The sequence below is a fragment of the Lycorma delicatula genome, chromosome 1 (assembly GCF_047948215.1).
Source record: "Lycorma delicatula isolate Av1 chromosome 1, ASM4794821v1, whole genome shotgun sequence".
NCBI classification, from domain to species: Eukaryota; Metazoa; Arthropoda; class Insecta; order Hemiptera; family Fulgoridae; genus Lycorma; species Lycorma delicatula.
This window is the reverse complement of record NC_134455.1, coordinates 276342068-276370050: the sequence shown is the minus strand read 5'-3', so window position 1 is coordinate 276370050 and position 27983 is coordinate 276342068. Positions and strand designations below refer to the sequence as shown.

Below are 27983 nucleotides of genomic sequence, written 5' to 3'. Positions count from 1 at the left end.
TTGTACTGTACTTCGCCAACATTCTATTTATTGGTTTTAATTGTTAATTAATTATGCTTCACGGCATGACTGTTAAGAAATGTGACAAGGTATATATCAGCCCATAAAAAATAGTTGCAGCTGTGTAATAACTCTAAGTCAATATTACATAATTGATATTGACATCCGGTTATTTTTTTAAATAAATCTTCGAATCGACTAAAAATGCTAATAATAATTGCCATCATCTCTTAACTGTGGTACACATTTTTTTAAATCAAAGCGGTTTCCGCTCGTTAACTTTTATTTCAAAATATGTTAATTAAGTATTAATAGTGGGTCGGATGTCACCTTCAATGATTTTCGGAGTGATTTTTAAATTTTAATGGTATTAAAAATTTATGCATATCTTTTGCAAAGATTGCAATAATATTACTGAATTTTAATGAATAACGTATCACGTATAAAAGAGCGGTATACGCAAAATTTAATTAAGCGTGAAATAGACTTGGAGCAGTGTTTTACAGTGAATGATGGAATATTATTGTACTCATAGGCTGTAGACGGACTGCCAAGTGCTCTTAATTATGTTTATTATCTGGGTCTCTGACACTGGTTGGAATAACACTAATAATTTTTTAGCTGTTTTTAATTAAGATAAAAACATTTTATTCGCTTTAAATTAGATAAAACCTTCGGTTAAAAAAGTACGAACATTTCTAAAACACTCATTAAGTTAAATCAATATACATTTTTAAAATGAAAAATTTTAAAGAAATAATTCATACTTTTTCAGAATATATGTTACTTCTCTGATTTTCTTTTCATAAATACAATTGTTTATTTTCTTATTATTAGAACTTGTGAAAATAAATAGCATTTTCAGAGGTTATGTAAAATTAATAAGTTCTTAAGAATCTCTTATCTCTATCTCTTAAGAAATTCTTATTCAAACGATAACCAAGGCTTTATCTTTGCAGGTGCCTCTACTCTCTTTCTTATGTATATAAGGTAAACGGTATTAAAACAATGCAACTGCGAATGTAGGACGGTTAATACTTTTCTTCATATTTCTATCTGTATTATTATTATCCGTATTTTTTATTAAAATATATTCTCCTTGTTTTCATTACCTATTCGTATGTCATTAATATCTTAATGACATCAATATATGATTACGCATTTCAAGTATTTACTCAAGTAAATTTTCAAATGCTTTACTCAAATAATTACTCTAGTTTGGTTAAATTTAAAAGGATTCCTTATTTACTGGGCACGGAAACTTTTATTGAAAATATATAAACAAAATTATTTTCTTTTTACCGCTCAATATTTGTGATGTCACTGACAAATTAAAATTTACTATTATTTACAAAAACAGTTAGTAAAAAAATTTAGCTGTTTTTTTTTCCAAGAAAATGTGGCTCTCTGCATTTTCACATAACAATAATGGAGGCGCCTTCCTTGGTAAAATAATCCGGAGGTAAAACAGTCCCCTGTTCGGATCTCCGAGTGGGGACTACTAAGGAAGGGGTCACCAGAAGATTGAAAAATAACATTCTGCGAGTCGGAGCGTGGAATATTAGAAGCTTAAAAAAGGTTGGTAGGCTAGAAAATTTAAAAAGGGAAATGGATGGGATGAATGTGGATATAGTAGGAATAGTGAGGTTCGGTGGGAAGAGGAAGGCGACTTTTGGTCAGGTGATTTTAGAGTAATTAATTCAGCGTCAAATAATGGGCAGGCAAGAGTAGGTTTCGTGATGAACAAGAAGAGAGGGAGGAGAGTGGAGTATTTCAAAGACGCATAGCGATAGAATCATTGTAATAAGGATAAAATCAAAACCTAAACCGACAACGATTGTTAACGTCTATATCCCTACAAGCGCCCATGATGATCATGAGGTGGAGTGTGTATACGAAGAGATTGATGAAGCAATTAAACACGTAAAAGGAGATGAAAATTTAATAATAGTTGGAGATTGGAATGCAAGCATTGTAAAAGGCAAGGAAGGAAATATAGTGGGTGAATACGGGCTAAGCAAAAAGAACGAAAGAGGGGACGGACTTATATGGTTTTGCACGAAGTATAATTTACTAATTGCCAACACCCAATTTAAAAATCATAATAGAAGAATATACACTTGGAAAAAGCCAGGCGATACTGCAAGGTATCAGATAGATTATATCATGGTTAAGCAAAGATTTAGAAATCAACTCGTTGACTGCAAAACTTATCCTGGAGCAGACATTGATAGCGACCATAATTTGTTGATAATGAAATGTAGATTGGGGTTTAAAAACCTGAAGAAAAGGTGTCAGATGAATCGGTGGAATTTAGAGAAGCTTGAGGAAGAGGCGGTAAAGAAGATTTTTGAGGAGGACATCGCAAGAGGTCTGAGTAAAAAAGATAAGGTAGAAAATGTAGAAGAAGAATAGGAGAATGTTAAAAAGGAAATTCTTAAATCAGCAGAAGCAAACTTAGGCAGAATAAAGAGAACTGGTAGAAAACCTTGGGTTTCAGACGATATATTTCAGCTGATGAAATGAATTAGAAAATGGTGTTATAGAGGAAGAAGTCCTCTTCTTCCTCTATAACACCATTTTAAGTTGAGGAGGATGAAATGGGAAAAACAATACTGAGAGCTGAATTTAAGAGAGCATTAAAAGATTTAAATGGCAGAAAGGCTCCTGGAATAGACGGAATACCTGTAGAATTCCTGCGCAGTGCAGGTGAGGAAGCGATTGATAAATTATACAAACTGGTGTGTAATATTTATGAAAAAGGGGAATTTCCGTCAGACTTCAAAAAACGTGTTATAGTCATGATACCAAAGAAAGCAGGGGCAGATAAATGTGAAGAATACAGAATAATTAGTTTAACTAGTCATACATCAAAAATCTTAACTAGAATTCTATACAGAAGAATTGAGAGGAAAGTGGAAGAAGTGTTAGGAGAAGACCAATTTGGTTTCAGGTAAAGTATAGGGATGAGGGAAGCAATTTTAGGCCTCAGATTAATAGTAGAAGGAAGATTAAAGAAAAACAAATCAACATACTTGGCGTTTATAGACCTAGAAAAGGCATTCGATAACGTAGACTGGAATAAAATGTTCAGCATTTTAATAAAATTAGGGTTCAAATACAGAGATAGAAGAACAATTGCTAACTTGTACAGGAACCAAACAGCAACAATTGAAGAACATAAGAAAGAAGCCGTAATAAGAAAGGGAGTCCGACAAGGATGTTCCCTATCTCCGTTACTTTTTAATCTTTACATGGAACTAGCAGTTAATGATGTTAAAGAACAATTTAGATTCGGAGTAACAGTACAAGGTGAAAAGATAAAGATGCTACGATTTGCTGATGATATAGTAATTCTAGCCAAGAGTAAAAAGGATTTAGAAGAAACAATGAACGGCATAGATGAAGTCCTTCGCAAGAACTATCGCATGAAAATAAACACGAAAAAAACAAAAGTAATGAAATGTAGTAGAAATAACAAAGATGGACCACTGGATGTGAAAATAGGAGGAGGAAAGATTATGGAGGTAGTTGAATTTTGTTATTTGGGAAGTAGAATTACTAAAGATGGACGAAGCAGGAGCGATATAAAATGCCGAATAGCACAAGCTAACGAGCTTTCAGTAAGAAATATAATTTGTTTACATCAAAAATTAATTTAAATATCAGGAAAAGATTTTTGAAAGTGTATGTTTGGAGTGTCGCTTTATATGGAAGTGAAACTTGGACAATCGGAGTATTTTTGAAGAAAAGATTAGAAGCTTTGGAAATGTGGTGCTATAGGAGAATGGTAAAAATCAGATGGGTGGATAAAGTGACAAAAGAAGAGGTATTGCGGCAAATAGATGAATAAAGAAGTATTTGGAAAAATATAGTTAAAAGAAGAGACATACTTATAGGCCACATACTAAGGCATCCTGGAATAGTCGCTTTAATATTGGAAGGACAGGTAGACGGAAAAGATTGTGTAGGCAGGCCACGTTTGGAATATGTAAAACAAATTGTTAGGGATGTAGGATGTAGAGGGTATACTGAAATGAAACGACTAGCACTAGATAGGGAATCTTGGAGAGCTGCATTAAACCAGTCAAATAACTGAAGACAAAAAAAAAAATTCCTTAATTTTTTCTCAGTTAATACTTACTTGATCTCTTGAAAAAACATAAGTTTTAGTGTAATTGTAGCAGTCTTTGTATATATATATATTCTAATATTCTCTTTCCTTTGGGGAACAATAACTTTCTACTTCTAAGAACTGTTGTAAAGAAACTGTCAGTTTTCTTTTTGAGATTTCTTGTTGTCAATCGCTTTAGTCGCCTTGCATTCCATAGTTAAAACTGGGCAAAATTCTTTCCATTCTGAATAAAAAATTACATTCAAATTCTATTTCAGTAAGAGAATTTGGATCTTCGCGTAATAATTAAATAACTGTGTAAATATAATAGGATATTTAATCCGTTTTTTCTAAGTGCCCCGCATCTAGGGATCAATATAAAAGTTTATGTTCTCCAAGTTTTAGCTCTATTCTTACCTTATATCAGTTAAATATAAGATATTTTAGCTATATTAATTAAGAAAAGTTGAAAATCTATGTATTCTATTTCTACTTTCAATGAAATTATTTTTCAAGGACAAGCAAGAAATACACTGATGTGAAAGATATTCGTGATCCTTTACAATTCCGTCCCATAGTCTCCGTTAAATTATGGTTGTTAAAATGTTTGTATTTTCTAATTTTTATTCTCATTCCTATTTTGAAGGTGCATAAATATTTTAATGTGAAAGAATTTCGTATCACAGAATTGTGGCACCTACAGAATTCATACCCACACTTTCCGTTCAATTACGAAAATCTTTTGCTTTTCAGTATCAGTATAAAATTATTACTTAAAAAAATCAATAAAAAATAGAAATGTTCAGTTATAATTATTATTGTTTACAAATATTCGTGTAGAATTAAATTTTTGTGTATATTCTTCACATTAAAATAGTTTTAGTCCTTATCGCAAATAATGACGTAAATCGTAAATACTATCTCATTTTATTGAACTTCTATTAATTGTTTATTACTTTTTTTATTTATTTTTCCTTATCACGAAACAGCGATAATTAATTGAATTTACTTGAATAATTGAATTTTATTATTTAAAATGCATTTAACGTATTTACAGTAATACAGTACATAGAATTTGGCAGTAAGCTGACAGAAATAATTTTATTTTTTTTTAGATAATTATCTAGTTGAGCATGAGGGGAGATGGACTGGTTGTCAGTATCATATTGCTGCTCCGGGTGAAAAACCCAATGCAGCATGGAAAACCAATACATTAGTGGAGGACACAAACACAGGACCGAATCCATAGTAGTCAGACCAGGCACGTCGTATGCTGATTTACTCAAGCGTTTTAAAAAAGACGTGGCAGTCCCTGAGGTGTCGGAGATACTCTCCATAAGAAAAACAAGCAGCAATAACACGTAGATTAAGATCAAAGAAGACAAAAACAATACTGGTACTCTCAAGAAACTAATTGCAGCCACTATTAAGAAAGGGAATATCGCCAACAGGACGAATACTGCTTTCCTTAGGGTTCCAGACTTAGAAAACGGAATACAAAAAGATGACATCCTGCAAGGCCTTAAAACGACTGCTAGACAAGAGAACCCAAAGGACACATGACTGACAACCAGGCTGAGCTATGGGGAAACTGGTGTGGCTACATGTCGACTACCAGCCCCAATTGTGACGACCATAGTACAGAAGGGCCGGATTAAAATCGGCCTGTTATCCTGTAGGGTGGATGTTGTAAAACCCCAAAGCGATGCTACAGATGCTTTGAATTGGGACATGTCTCGAGGAACTGCAAGGGCCAGACAAGTCGGTTGGGTGTTTTAACTGTGGAGCAGCTAAGCACCGAGCGGAAGACTGCAGAAAAGTGCCGAATTGTTTTTCATATAACGTCGAGGGGCATCGGACCGGCAGCGTAACATGCCCCACGGCAGCGAACAAAGAAACTAGTAAGGAGAGCCGTGAGAAGAACGTACAGCAATCGGCACGCAAATAAAAATAGTTCAACTAAACGTGAACCATTGTTCGCTGGCACAGGACATGGTTGCTAGCGGAGACAGACACAGACATAGCCATCGCCTCAGAGCCATATGCGCCGCGACCCCTTCCGGACTGGATTCTATCTGTGGATGGAAGTGCAGCATTGTGGCTTCGTGAGAGCGAGAGTTGCTGGAGAATTCTACTACTGTGTTATCTCTCCCGCATTATCTCCTCTGAGGAGTATTCACTACCTTACTGAGGGACATATCGGCTCATCGACCGGTCATACTGATGGGCGACTTTAATGCCTGGTCGACGGACTGGCAGTCGATCAGGACAAACCAGAGCGGCGCTGCACTGATGGACACGATCGCAACCCTGGACTTGTTGTGCTCAATGTCGGGGGAGAGTACACCTTTAGAAGAGGCAACTCTGGCTCAATTGTTGATGTTAACTTTGCGTCTACTGAGGTCACAGCTTGGACCTCCGACTGGAGAGTGTGGTACGGCTACATGGCCAGTGATCACCAGGCAGTTCTGACGACGTTAGCAGGCAACGAACCGGAGAGTGACGGCCCACCCACGTTTACGGGCTGGAGCACGAGAAACCTTGACACAGCAGTATTTGATCACACAATAAAAAAGGAGATGCTGGAGCAAATTTATATAGGTGGACACTGACCCGTGGGGGAGGCCTTACGCGATACTAGTTAGAAATGTCATAAGACCAAGAGCACCACCTATGACGTCTGCGCACGGGACGGTGAACATAGTGGATAGGTTCTTCTCTCATGGGAACGAAACACTGGCTGAGAACGATGATGGCGCTGAGGCTCCTGCACTCTTTACTAATGAGGAGATAAAGGCGGCGATCTTACGAATACCGTCTGACAAGGCTCCTGACCCGGACCTGCTTCCAAACCTGGTGATCAAGATAGCAGCACGGATGGCACCGGAGGTTTTACTCGAGACGTATAATACGTGTCTAAAGGAGAGCTGAAGGAAAATGGCGTTCTTTCTGCGAACTAATTTGGTTTTCGCAAGGGCAGGTCCGCACTTGACTCAATGGCTGGCGGCTGTCAAGCGGCTAGAAGAGTACTGAGAAGAGGAAATGGCAGGGTTTGCGCCCTTACCACTCTGAATGTCAGAAACGCTTTCAATTCAATCCTGAATTCGACAATAATAAGATCAATGGAAGAACTGCGGGTACCTGGATATTTATGCCGGATGGCGAGATTCTATCTCACTGATATGTGAGGTGCAGAGTGGGACATCTGAGAGGAGTTTAGATAGAGGTATCCCACAGGGGTCGGTCCTCGGACCGACTCTTTGTACTACTGCATACAATGGCGTATTCACTGCTGTTCTACCAAAAACGGTGACACTTTTTGGATATGCTGATTACCTCGCATTAGTTGTGAAGGTGGACACGCGACGCGATGCCGCTAACAAACTACGAACATCTTATGACAGGATAAGTAGTGAGTGGATGGCTGTGGTTGGACAAACCCTCTTTTAGGAATAGTTATATTCAACCCTCTTGTACGGTGTACAGCTCTGATCGGGAGTTTCACAATATGCAAAATATAGAAGAAAAATGTAGTCCTTCCAAATTCGGATAATATCGGTCTCTAAAATGGTTTCAAGAGAAGCGGCAGAGGTCCTAGCTGAACTGGCGCCCATAGACCTCATCATTACGCAGCACTGTAGGCTAAAGGAACTGTACCCGCTGCCTACAGAACAAAAGATGTGTCGAACTACAGGACGAGACGTCACAATTGTGGCATGAGTGATGTGATCAGTCCACGAATGGCAGATGGACACACCAACATATAGGAGACATCAAGGGGTGATGTCGTAAAGCCCATGGCTCATTATGGTATGAACTAACATATTTCTTGGCGGGTCATGTAGGCTTCCGATCATACCTGCATTGATTTAGACTTGACCACACTGACACCTGCCAGGAATGCAAAGAAGAGGAGACCCTCTTATACATCTTCTTTGTATGCCCTAGATGTGCTGATGCTCGAAATGAGATGCTGGGCAGACTGAAAGGAATACGTATATTTAGCCCTATTTAGAAACAGAAAGGATACTTCTGCATGACGAAGCACAATGGCGAGCGGTGGAGAACTACATCAAAACTGTCATGCGAAAATTACACGTTAATGAAGAGACCCGAAACAGAGAATGGCGCCAGAGGGCGAGTGTGAGGACAGGCTCTCGGCTCAGTGGTTAGGAGGCCCCCGTTCACGTAGGGGTTGTCTGAGTGCAAAGTGGCTGAGGGCACTCCTTTTATGCAACTGATGGTGACCGTAAAAATCCTGCCTCATGGTGAATAAGTAATATTTTGAGACGATAATTTTTCATGTTATTTACACTTTAATACATTTTGCATGTAAACTTTTTTTTTCATAGTTATATTTTATTACGATCTTGCTGGATGATTGTGGGATTTTGTACATATAATGACAAGGGGCTGATTTGATAACTTTTGATTTATTGTCTGCAATTATGTTCTTTGCTCATGTGGTGTTTGATGTGAACTAGTCTGAGTTTTCTTTGTTAGATTTTTTATATATATGTTTTGGTTTGATTTGATTTTGTTTGATTATGATTTCTATTGTCTGTTTTTGGAAACGTTTTCTAGGCGTAATGTTGTTGATATGTATTGTTTGGACGGTGATGTATAGCATTGTGGTATATGAATATGTGTGAGCAGGCGCATCGCCCCCCCCCCACTCAATTACAGAAGTGTCATGCTTTTTTAAGAAATTCCAGGAAAGGCGGGTAGCTAGGGATGTAGGTTTAGTCGGTAGTGCGCAGGTACAAATACACATTTAACAACATCTTGCGGAACCTATTAGCGATCCCGACACTCCCATACGGCGTCTGTAAATTGGATTACCCACCTTTACAAAAAAAGATAATTATCTAGTTAAATAATATGATTAAAACATCTAGTTAAACCCTATCAGTTTATCATTAAACTGATTGACAAATTTATCATTAAAGTTAGCTTTTTGTACAAAAGGCATTGCACTGAATATCTTTTCATGAATGTCCCTGACTAATCGAATAACAATTTGTAAGCCTCTAAGTCCTTCATGATCACTCTCTGTTACTTGTTATTTATCATTTGTAGAATATATTCTGATTTAATTACGACTATTACTAACAACTCGTACAGTTTCAAAATGTCTGTAACTATGAAACTATTGGTGGTGGTTTAATAGATTCTCTTTGATTAAACTGTTCCTCTGTCTCTTCCGTAGGAAGGTGTTCTTATTTATTAGAAAGATCCAATTCACTTCAAACAACAGTTGGTGACACTATTCACTACAATGGTGAAACGAAACGTCGTAAAATTAATAATTAGTGTAATTAATAAATTTTCAACCGCATTACTACTAATTTTCACTTAACATCATTCTAAAAAAGTACCTCCTACATATTTTTTTTTTTTTTTAATAATTTTGATGTTTCATAACCATGTAGCAGCTTAATTAATCAATTAATAAAAAAATTAAAGCACTGTAAAAAAGCAACGTAGTTAAAATTTTAGTGGAAATTTTTCTCATTCTTTATTTTAACATCTATTTTACCAAATTTTAGATAATTGTAAATTAAAAATAATTTTAGAAAAACTTTTTATAAAATTAATCAGCTAAAACATTATAAATTCAATTTTTTAAATATGCTTTAAACTATATTATAAGTAACTTATATTTTAATTTTATAAATGTAATAATTTATTTTACAAACTTAAATTTTTATTTTCAAAGAGCCGTTCAATACTTCGTAAGTTCCATAGAATCAAATGAGAACTGACAGTTTAAATTTGTAGGTTAAGTTGATTGTTATTGAATGCACGTGTATACATCATTAAAATTCATGAAAAATACTCACTTCAATACTGCACTTTTGAAAAATTTGCACAATGTACATTTTTTAATTAAACTTTAAAACGTTATTTCAATAAATAATAATACAATATAATATTCTCAATAAGCGCGCAATTCTAGCAGACTCGGCAATGCTTTGCTATTGCTAGATCTGAGTATACATACAGATTAAATGACAACAATTGAAAGTTTCATAAAACCTTAAAAAACTGAACATTTGCAATTTAACAAAATTTAACCTTTCACTTTATAAAAGTCAGAATGTAAATAAATCCAAAGGCAAAACAACAGCACTACCTATCGGAATTAATTCACACCACTAACTAATCACAGTATTCGGTGGAAAATAATTTTTTAACGAAAAGTGTTGTGGCTGCAAAATCATTACAATTAATACTGAGCATTAAGAAACTTACAAAACATTACGAAACCTTATAAAATTCAGAATGTAAATAAATCCAATTGTCAGAACAGCACTACCTACCGGATTTAATTCAAGCTATTCTCTAAATATGAATTTTAATGTAAGAACACTACTAAACTACGACCCAAGTAACTGATATGCGAAAAAGCAACAAAATAAACATAATTCCTAGAATCCGATCGCAGCACCAACTACCGGGTTTGACTGATAAACCAAAAATTAAAAGAAAACTTTTAAAACGCGATCGCAATTGGTCCTACCGGACCCAATTGTGAACCTGAACCATCCCAAGATCAACAATACATAAATAAATTTAAAAAACATTTTCAATTCAATACTGTACCTTTCAAATTTGCACAATGTATATTTTTTAATTACACTTTAAAACGTTATTTCAATAAATAATAATATAATATTTCTCAATACGTGCACAATTCTAAACGCGATAGCAGTGCTGCCTACTTGTTACTTAATCAGTTGTGATTTTGTTTACATTGGCAACGGCCATACGGGCTCTTTGTGATTGGTCGTTGTGTTTGACAGCGGCCATCTTGCATTGATCTGATTGGTTTTCCTTTGTTTACATTTCATCTGATTTATTAGCCTCTTATTTATTAAAAAACTGTTTTCTCGCGATTTTTTGTAACACAATAACACAAAATTACAAAATATTTTTCTCAATTTGATCGCAGCACCAACTGTCGGGACAAACTAAAATTAAAATAGAATATTATTGAATATTCGATACTGCGGTGGTAGCGCAGTCTGCCGGATTCAATTTAAAACATTCCAAAATCAACAACTACTTATAAATAAAAAATTAATTAAAAAAAAAATTTTCCAGTGGACCAAATTGTGAATCTAAATCATTCTCGAATCCCCTTGAACACACACAAAAAATTTCATCAAAATTGGTCCAGCCTTTTAGGAGTTCAGTGACATACACACGCACACAAGAAATATATATATATATACATACACGAGTGTGTGTGTGTGTTTTCCACCGACCTCCTCTATCGACTGGGGTATTGAGGTCATCAAATTTGTGGTCTTGAAGCGACAACAAATGGCCGAATATTGAGAGGGTGACGAGGAGGAAATTATTGAATTCTTAAATAGTCTAACCCCATTCTGCTTGTCAATGAAATTCTTCCCTATAAGTTTACTACCTACCGTTCCAAATGTTTCTGAGAGGCTGTTCCTTCGAAGGCTGTGGTCGATTCTGATAAACAACGACATTTTTCCAGATCATCAATTTGGCTTTAGAAACGACTGTTGAACTGACTTATAGAATTGTTACTATAACGGTATTTATTTATTTATTTAGAGGTATTTATTTTTGCGGCTTTCCTAAAGGTGCGTAAGCCTTTGACAAGGTCTGGCTATCCAGTCTATTTTAGAAGTTATAGTCAAACCTATTAATCTTTTTATTTAGTACTACGTAACAACCTAGAAGAACACTTTTTAAGTCTTTTTATACATAATCAGGAATTATATAGCTTTTTCGATACTCTTAGAAGTACCACAAGATTCGGGATTACGTCTAATCTTGTAGTTAATCTACACTGCAGGTTTTCCCTGTCTGAACTTTGTGACAGTCACATTGTTTGCGGATGATATGGCTATGTTGGCGGTAGACGATGATTCAAATTTTGCCTCGATTAAACTACAGTCTGCATTTAATCTTGTCAATAAATGTCTATGTAAATGGAAGATAAAGTTAAATCTGGCTATGTCACAACATGTAACGTTTACGATTAAGAGATATGATTGTCTACATGTCCACGTGGATAATATTTACATCCCGCATACGAACATGTACGTTATTTGGTTTGCAAATGGATCATCGTTTTACGCGGAAAGATTACATATAAAACAAGAGAAGAAGATCATGTAAAAGAGTTTTATCTCTATCAAATAAGTTACTACCATACAAATTATTATTAAAACTAATAAAGCTACGGCATACTTGTATGGGGAACGTCACGTAATGTTAGCAACGTTGAGATCATCCAGACCTTCTACAACAAAGAGCTTAGGATCTTAACAGAAGCGTCATGATTTGTAAGAAATGATTAGATCTTCGAATATATAAGGATACCGTCCATTCGTGAGAAAATCGAGCATTAAGTATGTAAACAAAATCAACATGTGAATCACATACAATTTAATATATAGGGCAACAGCAGGGACACTAGACCTCTAGAAAGGCTATACGTGTTGGACTTGGCATATGATGTGTAGCGATTGATTTTAGCTTTTAGGACAAAAATATCAATATTTCCCGATAACCTAGTTTGTTATATTGGATTTAGATTCTCATATTTTTATTTTACTTTTATGTATCTGCTTTACGGGTGAGAATTCAGCAGCAGATTGGAATTATGTGAGGAGGATTGATATACTGAGAACTACTGGGATGTGGCAATCGTACTCTCGTCTGTTGATATTAAATTATGAGTCATTCTACACTCTGTTGTTTTTGTTGGTTTTACTTCTTTGCATCACTTGTTTGTTGAACTCCTTTAATAATTTGTTTCCTATTGTAATCAATAGGATATATTTTGCTTTTTATTTCATTGTAACTATTTTTATGTATTTTGTTATTACGGTTGAATACTCGTCGTGAATAATCGTTGTAAAAAGAACTAATGTAAACCTTTGCAGTCGGTATTTCACGAGAAATATCCTTGTGTACTCTTCATTAGTGTCATTACTTGTCAATCTATTTACTTATGATTTCGATTAGATAGATATGAAACCGATTATAAATAAAGTGTAGCAGCTAAAAACAAATAATCGAGTAAGTGGTTGGGTAATGAACGTAAGTGGTACATATGTTTTTTATATACACATGCATACGTATGCCCCAGTGCTGATGTGTGAGCCGGTTTGTTTGTTGCGTAGCTCTTGTTTGCAAGCAAATATTTTATCTAAAATTTCGAGTTATGTTTTGCATAATCTAAGTTGTATTAATAAACCACCGGGTTGGTCTAGTGGTTAACGCGTCTTCCCAAATCAGCTGATTTGGAAGTCCAGAATTACAGCGTTCAAGTCCTAGTAAAGTCAGTTATTTTTACACGGATTTGAATACTAGATCGTGGATACCGGTGTTCTTTGGTGGTTGGGTTTCGATTAACCACACATTTCAAGGAATGGTCGAACTGAGAATGTAGAAGACTACACTTCATTTACACTCATTCATATCTTCCTCATTCATCCTCTGAAGAATTATCTAAACGGTAGTTACTGGAGGCTAAACAGGAAAAAGAAAGAAAGAAAGAAGTTGTATTAATATTCTTTCAATATAAAAACATTATACACTACGATCAGAATTTTTCTTGATAGTAATAGAAAATTTAGTACAACAAAATTACGTGAAAAGGACCAGCTTTAAAGTATGAATTCATTATTACTTCATCGAGTAAAGCAGAAAATATTAAATAATAGTATATTTTAGCTTTCAGACAAATAATTACTAAGTAGATCATAGGTTGCTCTTTTTTCTTTAGAAATTTATACAAAGAGGCAAAATTATGCCTTACTGAACAAGCAGATAACAAAAAAATATGTTGTTCCCTTGTTTACAACTCATTTACTAATATTTGTTTTTTTTTTTTATTTTATTTTAATTGGTATATTACTAAACGTACTCAGCAAAGAGGATGGATGAGATTAACGATCGAACTTTATTTATGTAAAACCTTATATTTTTTAAACGTATATAAATTTTCTTATCCTAAAATATACTTTAGAAAAGAGAGTGAAAGTTTCTTTATTATTAAAGGTAAGCAAATATTGTGTTTGTAACTTGGGTGAAACAAGCTGGAGTTTTAATCTCAGATCAGTATCGAAAAGGTACTAAAGAAATGTTCTTCATTTCCTTCTTTATTTTTAAATATAAAGTGCCATATTTTGCTGTTAAATTTTACTGTTACAAAATTAAGACAAAAGTGAGCTTCCTTAAAGTAAGTTGATATAGAATGACAAATTTGTATAACATATCAACTTTCTTATAATGTTATTTCACCTGCATTATATTAAATTTAAATTACAGAAAAAATGCAACTTGTGTATTATACACTCAGAATAATATTTAAAAAAAACAGTTGGATAAAAATAAAATTATCTTAATAAAAGTATTAAACATACTTCTATTTTTTCCATAATTTCTGCTTTCGGGATTTACCAGTTAAAACATTAGTTACTCCATGTTTTCCTTGATTAAAAATTTTAATTTTCTAGTTCTACATTATAGTTGATGACAGTTTAAGGTATTGTAGTTGTAAGAAGTCAGTCATTAATTGTAACAAGAGGTGAACAGAATTAACGTCAGTGTACGACTGATTGTATCAAAACACAAATAGAAGCCTGCACTTATCTACGTGCTTACGCTTAAGCGTCCAAAGGTATTATCTAAATAAATAAAAAATTAAAAATTAAATTACATCATCTATAAATAAAATTACATAAAGAAAGCAATACTAGTAAAAATACGCAACGAGATTCTTCCATGTTAAACGTTAAGAAAGATATAACTGTAAAATTTATGTACGTATGATTTTGTTTATTCCATTTGAAAGTTATAAAAAATATGCCGGTTTGTGTATTGATAATAAAAACTCTATTGGAATAATATATTGTATATTGCAGCTGAGCAATCATACAAATTTTGGTAGTAGAGTGCATGCCACTAAGAACTTTATAGGCATTATAGTTTTCAGTGCTCTCACTTAAAAATCTACTGTAATTCAACTTGCTCTTTTTTCACATACTTGAGTATGTAGTTTCCTTTTTATCTTTTTCTCAAGGAATGCGTGACATGCTTGTGGGTTACAATATGACGAGAGCATTGTGGCAAAGCTTAAATGTATATTTAATTAAAGACAACCTAAATATATCTACCGAATACAAACATTTATTCAGAAATATGTAGTCAACACACTAAGCAATTTTATGTACTAATGACTTCCTGCGTGCATGTACAATAAATACATGAAAAATAATGCAGTAGGCAGCTGAATATATTTCAGAACTTGGCGAATATGATAGAACTTAACCGTACAGCAACATTCGAGTAATACTATATTGTAATTTTAATTAGTACTAATACTAATGTGTTCTACACATAGGCAATTTATTTAATATGATTTAACATGTATTTAGTGAAATATTATTTTTACCTTACCAATAATCTTATCATCACTCTGTGATGATCATATCATCTCTCTGTGATGAATAATACCCGTGTTGCAATTAAATCTTTTTAATATCAAAATGAAAACCTTTAAAATAAACTTTTGGTAACTTTTTTAAAACATTTCCTTCTTTAGAGGAGTTAGTTTTCAATTTATGAAATTTATATTATTGTAAAAATTTGGAATAAACCTAACAAGATAAGATTAAATTCGATATTTTTTTACTTAATCACATACATCTTTCTTTGGAACAATGAAAAGATGAGATGAATGATCATAAATGTCTTGAAGGAAGAAAGCCCAACAATAATTATGGCCATCTAGAAGTCCTGAATTAAAAAATAATTAATAGGATGTAAACTCCGTATACGACGAGTTTTGTCACTGTTTGGATGGTTATTGAATTTTGAATGGTACGTTGAAACAAATCTTGAGATCCCTTCTTCGACTGTAGGTATGTTGAAGTCTCGATATATATGTTTTTTGTAATTTATAGAGGTGAATTTGTATGGTGAGTAAAGCGTTGAAATGAAACTATTTTAAATACTTACGTGAGATTTAGATGAAGTCCCCATTACTGGATGCCTCAAATCCAAATCAATTTAAGTACGGCTTTATAGATTATTAACTTGTTCAGATATAATTTTAAGTTTCTATTTAGAATTCAATATGTTTGACAAGATTTAGTATTCAATTGTTTCCTTTTTATCTCAATGAGTTTTTCATATAAGTTTTTTATCAATGTGAAAAAAACAGTATTTTGCCGAAACTGAACCTGGTGGCTAAATGTGTAATAGTTAGGCAATGTTTGTTCGGAGAGTGAACTCAACTGTGTACCTCTATTTTCAATTACTTTATGGGCGTTATATGTCGGTCTTGTCCCTGATTTGTGGAGTCTGCGAGGCGCCTCTTGGGTGTCTCCTAATAAGTATATAAGTCAGTCTCTTTCAGGCCATGGTGCTTTTAGGGATAGGGTGGCTCGTTTCGGTTCGGTTGATTAGAGTCTGTGTCCGTGGTGTGGCATATTAGATGATGACTTTAATTTTTATATGTTGTCATCGGTATGATGAAAGATGATTATAGGCTGTGAGACAGCTCAGGCATATTGGTTCTACGTTAGATTTAAATGTTAACTGGAAAATTCGGGCCCACAATGTTCAATTTTGGAGAAATCCATGAAATATTTGGTTCTTCAGCGAGTTCTGGGGGGCTTGTAGAATGGGGAGTTCAAGTTACCTGGTTGGTTAGGAACCGCTTGTGCGTTCTCTTGCCGCCAAGATAGACGTTCTGTAGTTTTGCTTCTTTTTTTTTTTTTTTCTGTTGTTTTGTGATGTTCGTTTTATTTCGTTGTAGTACTATAGCTCAAAATTTCAATATTTGATTTCTACTCGTTTCTATTCGTTTAAGTAGTTTGTTTTTGGTTTTTTTTCTATTTATTGACAGTATGTTCTTTCACCGATGGAAATGTCATTCGTGGCAATTGCATCAGTGGCATCCTGACGGTGGCCAAGCTTTTAACTGAGAGATGTTACTCAGTCTGAGTGTACAGAAGATGATCTCCGGTCAAGCGCATCAGGACTAGTCACGAAGGGGGTGGTGTGACAACCGGAATCGTCACATGGTGAGATCTTCCCCTTCGGGGTCATACGGGGGATCAATGAAGATGGACATACCAACCTTTGCCATTCTTCAATGATTTTTAATTGTTTTTGAAAGTTTTATAACGCTTGTTTACATCAATGAATTGCCTGTATTTGATATCATCAGTAGAAGCTGCTGTAGTAGTGTTCAAAGAAACAGGCATAAAGAGTACAGAATCAAAGGTAGAATACTTTCTTGAAGAACATATGCATTTGTGGAAAATAATTGAGTTATTCTGCCTGGAATTTTAATCTTGAAACAACTCTTACTTAAAAAGAACTGAAAATTTTAAAATACTGATAAAGTAGACGCTTATTCATTTTAAAAAGAAGGCCGGTGTACCATAATTTATCAAAGGGTAGATGTCACCTAAATGTTAGCGTCTGAATATAGAAACAACTCTATAACCTTTTCGACGAATATGACCTGCTCGAAAGCTAGAGTACCAGCTACAGTTGGTTTTAATTTAAAAAGGTTTTAATATTTTAGTGAAGTTTTCGAAAATTTTGAAAGTACAGGTAACAAGAAAATTGGCCGAATGATGTAATATAATTAGATGGTTTAGTTGGTTATTAAAAGATTTCTGTTATTTTTCATAGATCCAGGAAAAATTAAATTGTGGGAATTGCATTAAAAATCAAAGTAATTGTACACGTATTTTGTGGTAATTCTTTCTGTATACTTCCAGCAATTAACTCCAAACCCGAAAATATTTTTAAGATTTAAGTTTTCATACATTCTGAGTTAATCTGTATCTAAAAGGAAAGTAAGTCACCAATATTTGTAAAAGACCAAACTATTCTACCACCGTCACACTTGCTTTGATTTGTTTCACACATTTGAATTTTGTGAGCAACAGAGATCTTTATTACTAATGATGAATATCCGTCGGACCGTATGACCATCGGAAGATTTTACTGATATTTCGTGCAACTCAACATTATAAAGAAATCATGCGTCTGAGAGGTGACTCTCTGAATTAACTAATATATCTACCTTTTGTAACCTAATAGTTTTTTAAAGTCTTGGCTGTGATGGTCCGCTCAATAGCATTCCACAAAGCTTTGGTAGATTTCAAACCATTATATTAGCTAAGTTAGCAGGTTTGATATGATGTGAAGCAGAAAGTAAGCATTTAGATAAGCGAGATAGTCCCGCTTGATTTTCTAACTGTTGTAATATAAATCATTATAAATTGTGGATAAATTGATTAGAATTTGAATCTGTTGAGAAGTGAAGTGATGATGATGGCGTAGGACTTAATGGAAAAGTTGAACTCAAGTCAATATTTTCATTGACAAATGAACTGGAATCAATTTTACCCGTAAGACGCGTATGGTCAGAATTTAAGGAAAATAGTGAGAATGGTACGTTTAACTATCATTAGTTTCTTGCAGAAATGTCGGATGTTTTTAAGCGTACTTTGAATAGTTGTTGAATTTTATTATTCCGATTAACGTATGTTTTGGGTCTACTTTAAGGAAATTTAATTTTTTAATTTCCTTATAACAGAATATCTTTTGCGGTTGGTGGATGAGAGATACTGTTTAAGATATATTTTTCTGGATTACTTCTGTCGTTCTTTGGAAAGTTGGCGTAGGGTGATCAGCTGCGCATTTAAAAAGTGTGATTTTGATTGAGCATACAATAGGCACCTTTGGTATTTAACAACATTTTTTTTAACACGGGCCAATTCAAAAGAAATTTCATTATTAACTAAATACTGAATGTTAAGTATACCTGTGACTTTGTGTTCCGTTTAAGGTCACCAAAAAATATATTTAACAGCTCTTTTGAAATTTACGTCATATATTTTGAATACGTAACATTGTGTGGTCCCCGTTTCCTTTACTTTGTGTTTATTATCATCGAGACAAACAGTTTAATGCATACCTTTCAGAACTTTCCTAAAACATCTGTTATGTGATAATTGGTAAGTATAAAATTTAACATTACGGTCTCTATAAATTTAGCGATAATGAAGTATGATTTTGGGCATTAATTTCATTTTACTCTAATTTTCTAGCTTCTATGATTGTGATCTTTCTCTACAGTATATTTAACAAAAATGATTAATCTTAACAATACTTATATAAAGGAGCCTTTTGTTTTTTACTATTTTTTTCTTCTTCTTTCTTCTCTTTCTCCTGTACATCTTCAAGACTGAAAGATAAATAGTCAAATTTATTTGCAAAGTAGTAAAGTGTTTTATCACTTGTTTCAAATGCAGCGTTTACATGCCATGTTTCTGTTGGGACATAATTATGTTTATGTTTGAGAACATGTTTCTGTTCTGGGCTGTTCTGTTCTGAATTTATTTGCACTGAGCGTCAAAGACGAAGAATCGTCGCTGGAAAGCTTCTTTTTCGAGTTTTCTCTTATCAATTGTAGTCTTCAATAATAGACAGAATGTTATCAAAATGTCCAGACGATATACTCAGTTGTACAGCTGAGACTGGTTAGAATAATTAATCGATTAAAGTCTTTAAAATGAGACAGAACAGGCAAATTAATAAATATTGTTACTAGTTACATGTTTTTGAAAACTTTCTTATAAATTTTTACTGAAAAAAGCTAATTAATACCGTGAGAAAAAAATTTAGAAAGAACAAATTACTTAAACTTTTCAAGTTAATACCAGCTCTTCACTTCATAATTATTAAAGTAAAAAATATGTTGTTAGTGGAGAAATATTAAATTTTCAGAATTTTTATAAAGGTTTCCTTGTTTATAGAGATTTATATTCTAGTAATATCAATAAAATTGAGATGTTTGAAATTTATTACACCGGAGATATGGAGAATTTACGGAATGAAGTGTTACCAAATTTTTTTTCTCGAGTGGCATTCAGGAATATTGTTTATAATTATAACTTTCCCTTCTTGAAGGAAAACATGAAATTCTGGAAATACGCTAGTATACCTTACTACTGAGAAAAAAGGTGGAAGAAATTTAGATATCTGTTGCAGTATAATTTCCTGTCTAGAGATTTAAACTGCGGTTCAGTGTAAATGATGTAGCAACATTAATTCACGTGAAAGATTAAAACAAAAAAGTATAAATGATCATCATGTTTCATTACAAAAAAAAAGAAAAAGATTATCATTACTTACAATGTTTTATGAATTATTGTAAAATATGATGCTCTTATCACATAAAATATATTTCTCAAATTTTTCCTACAGGTTTGAGTGACTTACTTTATCTAAACCGAAATATTGGTCGCACCCTTTCGTTTCAAATATTTTTTTAGGTAATTATTCTTTAAAGTTTGTAATTTTTTTCTATAATTGTTCAATAATTTCCATAGCATCATTTTATCTTTACCTACTGTACTACTACTACAAGTATTAAATTATTTTACCTTATATTCTTATTCAATAATTACAAAAGAACATATAAATTTTAATCTTTATATATTCTTGTAACCTTTATTTACTCAGCAACCAGAGTGGACGCGGCCTTCTTTCGTAAAACCTTTAACAGATTTGTGTGGTTATTTTATAATGTCTTCCTTTTACATTGGTACATATGATAAGGTATTTGTTTGCTAATGACATAAAATTTCCTACCTATCTAACATCAACTTCAAGTAGTATTTTACTGTTTAATAATAATATGAATAATATTTGCTAAAGAATTCACCATTCAATAAAAATGAAATAGAGCCATAATCAGCAGTAACTAGGGACATTTCCTCAGAAAAAATTTATTCTATATTTCCTTTGCTGTTACCCATGTATTAAATAGCATAAGAGACCTAATAGCTGAAGTTCTAAAGGTTTTCATGTTTTTCTTCAGACCTTTTGATTGATTTTTGAATTCGCTCCCTCTTAACTACTGCAGGACGGAGTGCAACCCTCTTTTAATTTATCATTTATTTGTCTGAACTTTTCATTTTTCACTCGAATTGTACTAGTATCTATGACACGGCAGTCTGTTTACTTAACTGTATTAATGTTTTAAGGAAATAAAGACTTCCTCCCTCCCATTAAGATGTAGGTAATTGATGAGGAAAGCAACACATGCAAAAATATCGTCTAAAGACAAAATGATACCATGATCAAAAATATTGATATTATCTAATATAATCTAATATTATAATATAATATTATCTAATATAAAAGCAAATATACAATTTACTATTTTAAATAAAACGACTTACTGTCCCGTTTAAAAGTGTTTGAAAACCATTCTTTGGAATAATGTTTTTAATATGATGGTTTAGTTTTCACAATTTCTTTGTTAACTAGTTACCGAAACTCTTTAAACTTATATGACAAGTGGCACTACGTGCTAATAGAAACAAAAGAAGGTCGAGGAGAAATTATTGAAAACAGAATTGGTAAACAGTGTTTGAAAACAACGCTGCAGACAAGTATTTCGTAAAGTAGATCAGGTATTGGGAGTAATTAGTCATGGGAATTAAATGTTATTTTCTAACATAATTTAATTTTCATTTTGAATAGAACTAATATTCTTGTTTTTATACTAATAAAAAGTTAAACTAAATAATAATAATGATATATATTTTAGCCAGGGCGTTCCGTATCATGTTCTTACACCTTCATTTTGGATACCCCTCACAACCGTTCAGGTAACCGTGCTTCATTTTGAGCTACTAGTGCATAGGTTCAAGGTGCGTTGTTGCATGTGTTGTTAATAATACTCTTTACTTTCTCTTTTTTGGAAAAGTCAATTTATTTACCACTAGTATTGATTGCACGTGAAATAAATACGGGTAAGAATAAACAAAACGGTAGTCCAAATACGTTTTCTACAATACACCAGACCAGCAATAATTATAATTTATCTATTATTTTTTTCACAAGTTCTACAGAAACAACTATTCAGAAGGTAACTTTAATCCTTTCCTTATTTTGATTGGCAGTTGTCAATAAGAGAGCAAACAATTAGGCTCAGAATCCCACTTCTTTGATCCGAAGAGAAATGATAAGTAAAGTTGTTATTTCTAATGAAACAATATCTTAACCAATCCAAAGCTTTAATTATCCTCTCGCAAAGTAATCGTAAATATTTCAGAGTTTGAGATTTAAAAAAAAAAAATACTGAAAACATACTGTTCACATGGGAAAGATGTATTCGGCGAAGACCAAATTGTCCTGACTGTAAAATCATCCTTTTTAAAATATTTTATATTTATGAAATTAGTTTTAAATTTTTAAATTAGGCTACATGTAGTACTACTATCTATAATTTATGATGTAAATTTTTGTAAATACCATAAATTTTTTAATTAAAATTTTATTTGCAATGAATATTTTTGCGTGCAAATGAAATATAGAATAGATAAAAATTACAATAACATAGAAATAAATAAATATTTTATTTCGGTAATAAATTCACTACCTTGATTTCAGTTTCGTGTAAGTAAATTTAGTGTCGCTAGTAAAATGTGCCTATACAATAGGCCCAAGTAATCTAGGTTTAAATCTCTATAAACTACAACATCGACCTTGTTAAGTATTTTTTTAAACATTAGTTGAAGCGAAAAAACAGCGCTAGAGAGTTGAGCGTTGTTTTTCAGAACATGTCTGGAAAGTTATAAATATTGGGGTGTGATTTGTAGGCATATTTTCTCAAAACGTTTTTTTTTTTTGGTAATAATTCAAATAATAGTCTTATTTTCTTTTTATTTTATAAAATTAGATTATTTTAATTTTATTTTTTAATTGATGACAATCAATTTCTCTTATACGAAATAATTTGGAAATTGTACGTATTTTATTTAAAGCAAAATTCCTTTGTTTGCTTTGTATGTACTTTAATTTTAATTATATTAAGAGTTATAAAATGTTTAAAAGTGTTTATTTCTCGTTACAATTTCGTGTACATAGTTAAGTGATTTGAATTCCCTATGACTAAAACACTTTATCATTATCATCGTTTTTTTTTTTTTTTAAATACACTTTCGAGTGAAAAAGATAAACATTTTTATTAGTGTGGTTATTACAAAACTAATCCATATTAGTTTTGCTAATTTTTTAAAATAATTATCTTTGAAAATTATGGGTTGTAAAAAGTAATCTTCAACTATTTAGGTGATCGGTTAAGTCGTAATAGCATAATAATTGCTATACTATTTGCGTGGTTGGTGTCTCAATATGTTATAAAAATCTTTTATCTGAGGAAAAAATAATTACACGGGAGTATTAGTATTTTAAGGCAAAATATATTTTTTTGTAAATTTTCTTAGTAAATTCTAGCATCGAAACTATAAAATATAAAAATTTCTTTACTTCTAACTAAAACATCATTTAACTGAATGTAGTTAACTTACTTGTGAAATTGTATTGCAAATAATGACAAATTGAAGTGCTAGTGATGTACATCTTGATTATCAGTAAATATTTAGCTACACATCTGACGAGTTTTATTCTGTATGAGTTTTATTCTTGTTACTTTTCCTTGATGTAGAGGAACAGTTAATAGTATAAAATGTAAAATTAATAGTAAATATTTGACATAGAATTTTAAATGTTGAGTTTTCAGAAGATGAAAAAATAATTTTTTTTTTTTTTTTTTAAAAACGAAGCTACTACAGTGTTAAAAATAACTACTACACAATATTCCAACAGTCTAGCTTTATATAATCAATTTATTAATTTAATTTTATATTTTTTAGGTTTATCACTAATGTTTGTCACTTTTTATGTTTATCATTTTATAGCTATTATAGGTCATTTTGTGTTCCTTACCGCTGAAATCCAGCAATAAAATTAAGGTTTTTATAACTTATTAAAAATAATTATTACTTATTTATCACCCCACACGTGTTAAGCTTTAGAAAGCCTAGTAGTATTAGCAAAAATACAACAGTTTCCTTATTTTCTTTACAATTATCATACATTTGACTTCTTATGGAATGATAAAAAGTTTTAAAGAAATTGTAACCTGTATTTTATCAAGAATGTAATTATAAAAAATATTATTTTGTAAATTGGGTGAAATTTTGCTGTTTTTGGGAAGCTTCTTAACGTAAGTAAAAAACGTAAGCCATTTAAGAAAATCAGAATTTTTTAAATTCACAATACTTCCGGAGATGAGGTATTTTTGTCTAGAGAGCAACATACTTCTGATCCATAAAATTTATTTAAAAATTAGAAATGTATTTTACGGTAAGATACATAAAATATTTTTTTCAAACATCTCATTACACAGCAAAGAAGAGTAAGAAAATTTTTTTCTAATCATCTTAAAAACAACTGTTCTACAAAAGTCTACAAATTGTCATAATACTTATTAGTAATTTTTCCTAATACTTGGGTATGATCCACATTTCTAGCCAAAATAATTTAATAATTGTATAGTTATGTAGTTGTATATGGAATTAATCAATCAGTAATCGTGTAAATTTTTTAAAGTTTAAAATTTTTAAATTTCTATATTATTTTACTCACAATATAAAGGTCTCGAAAACCGGAGTCGGAATGACCGATTATATACGCCTATTTGGAATAAAACAACTTTTAACCTCATTAAATAAATATCCTGCAATCTTCAACACTTTGATCCGGACATTAGCAAGTTACATCAGAAGAATTAAACGAGTCTTAAGTTAATAAAATGATTTATGGAATATATATGGAGTTAAATATTAATCAAACCCCGTTTTGCTTAAGGCAGTGCTACTTTTTTTCAAAATTAAATTAGCAAGAACAGTATTATTGAAGCTGCACCATGAAGACTAAAATACTTATTAATAACAACACTACTTTTATAGTGAATTTTATCTTATATTCAATTCTATTTTTATTTGTACAAAGTCATGAACATGAACTGATCGAATTTGTCAATTTTTGGAAAGTATTAAGATCAAGGTACGTAATAATATAATGCAACAGGAACAATAGACTTTCGTGTAAGTTTGCTAACATATCTCTAGATGCTTGTCAGCCCCTTTTTAATATTATTATTCAATTTGTGAATATTCCATACAAAAAAAAACCGTGCTTATATTTTCCGTATATTTTTTTATTCCTTAAAGCAGTGGTTCCCAACCTTCCTTGACCGACAACATACTTCACTGTACGCCTACGATATTGCGACACACTTATTTGTTTGTGCTTAATAATAATGAAGCACTGGTAATAACAATAGTACGTACTGCAGCATCTAATTCTAAGCATCACACATCCAGTGTAAATAGACCGATATTAACACTCAAGCGGGCGAATTATTTTAAATAAAAGCAGCATGCCATGCGGCATCAAAAAAGAACAAAGATAAACGCCTGGAATACCGACTTACCTGTACCAAAAGCCCGATTAATATATATATATATATATATATATATACATACACATTATTGGTTTTTTTTAAACTCACCACAAAAATTAATGTGAAGCCTGCGCTAGGTGTGTTCCACAGATTTCATCATCTCTTGGTCTTATGGTCGACGGGCCAGCAAGTAAATCAAATTCAAGATGTACCAGTCTACTCCTTTGTTGTTTAAATTTTCCCACCTCGATTGTAAAAATAGCTGATTCGCACAAGTGTGACGTTGGAAACGGCAGCAAAACTTTTACGGCTCTTTTTTGCGATTGTGAGTTACTGACTTCACGCATAAATCAAAAGGATTGTACTAAAGTTCTAGAAATTTGCTTTCTTGGTAGAATCGCATGATAAGTTAAACAATTCATATTTTCATTGACAGTTAGGTTAGAGTCGATTTGCATGTTGTTCTCACTAGATGTACCAAAAGAAGAAATTACCTACTATAACTTTGAAACGAACAAAACAGATAAGAACTAGTATTTTGTTATTGGAGTTTGTAACGCATTTAGGTGCTCTATTATTAACCTCTGCAGACATTTTTCCTTGTTTTATGTAAACTAGTTTTCAAAACTTTCCCTCAGTCTTGAAAAATCCTTTCTCTGAGGGATGAATACCACAATGTGGCAAAAATGAACACTTTATTTATCACCAAGTGGAAAAAGTTAACTAAGGATTGATGCAGGTTTTCACCATCACTCAAAATTATCGGAAGGAAAATATTAAATTCGGCATTACTGCATGAATTCACTGTATACTCTGTCTCAAAATACATTTAATCTGTCTAAGGTATCATGGTAAGCATAAATTACATTGTTTAAAGATTTTTTATGGTATAAAATTTATTTTAAAATGTTTAAATTCGTGTCACGCCCCACAAGACTGAGCGACCCTCCGTTGTGTCGCGGGAATCACTGCATTAAAGTATTCAGACGGTTTAGGTATGTTTAACAACTGAAATTTTGCTTATATTTATAACAGTATATGTCACATATTCAGTAAACTCATATTTCATTAGATGTCGTACTTCACTAATCCAATAAAAAAATTTTTATAATTAGTACAATAAACCATAGTTTAAAATATATATATATATATATAAAATCGTCTTGTTTAATAATACGTCACATTTCGCGTCATACCTAGCACATAAGCAGTTTAGGTTGCCGAGCACGTATTGAATATGATAAAATAAAAACCGATCTTCATTTGTAAACCGTTAAGAAAGTAAATGACGAAATATTTATTTTATAAATTCATATTAAAAACGAACAAATAAAAAAAGAAAATATTATAAAATATTTCAACCAAGAAATAGCAAATATTTACATCTGTTTCTTCCTTTGCATTGTTAATGGGTCCAGAATCTTAATTTTTTATAAATTTTTATGAATGAAATATCGCTTGCTGAGTAATGGTGAAAATTTTTGTGAGACCTCTGCTATTGTAATATGATAACTTTTTAAACCCAGAAAAAAATCGTAATATTATCTTCGGGTTTTTTATCATCTACCCATAATTACAAATAATTGGGTATATATAATATATTTCTACAATTTATTTTAAAAACGAAGTGAAAGAATTGTACATATTTATTACATGTAACTATTCAAAAATAAAACACGTAAAAAATAGAAACAACTTCTTTAAATATTTTCCATCATTGAAACTTCATTATTCCCGATTATAAATACAAAAAAAAAAAAATCTAGTCAAATTTAGATATCTATTAAATACATCACTATTCTATCAGTAGATTGAAAACAATGTTAAATGTCGTGTAGTTTTTATCAACTCCTACAATGTATAAGCATTATGAAAATGTTTGGAGCTTGTAAAAGAGTTGATCTTAATTTTTCTTAATGATTTGACAGGAAACCATTTTATCTAACCGTTCTTTTTCTGTAAATTTTTGTACTCCTAAATTATTAATGAATGATATACCAAGGTAACGAATTATATTATTTAATTTTAACGATATTATACGTGAAAATTAAACCGGTAAGTAAGTATCAAACATTTATTGTTGTTATTCCAATAATATACATTTTTATCAGTTGAAGAGGCCGGTCAATAACTATCCCCTTTTGAATTGTGTACAATTGTATACAGCTTTTAGGTATGGCATTTTTGTGAGCGGGTTGTGACTCGTTGTAAGCCTTTATGGAACTTCACATACATAGTGAAAGAGGTAGTAGATAGGAACATACAATTAAGATACAACATACTTACATCAACATTTATCCCAGGAAAAGGGAATATTTTTGTTGCCGGAGATTCTGAAGGACAGTAGCGGTAAAACTCCCTCTGCCCGCGGTACCACTTTACGGAGTAGAGAGTTGCTCCTTGAAGATCGTAATGACAAATAAGTACAGCAGATTCTCCTTTTTGGACGTATCTTGGACTCTCCAAACTAACATTTCTTAGGCACACACAATCTGAAACAAATGAAATCTTATTTTAAGCACAGCA

The 27983-nt window shown here is 32.2% G+C and overlaps 1 protein-coding gene across 1 annotated transcript in view; it reads right to left on the bottom strand.

Moving 5' to 3' along the window:
- LOC142318314 (uncharacterized) overlaps window positions 1–27983 on the bottom strand; it is a 366759-nt gene that overhangs the window by 158569 nt on the left and 180207 nt on the right. Inside the window, exon 2 of the mRNA XM_075354887.1 lies at window positions 27744–27949. Coding sequence (XP_075211002.1) covers window positions 27744–27949 — 206 coding nt within the window. The remainder of the gene's footprint in view (window positions 1–27743; window positions 27950–27983) is intronic.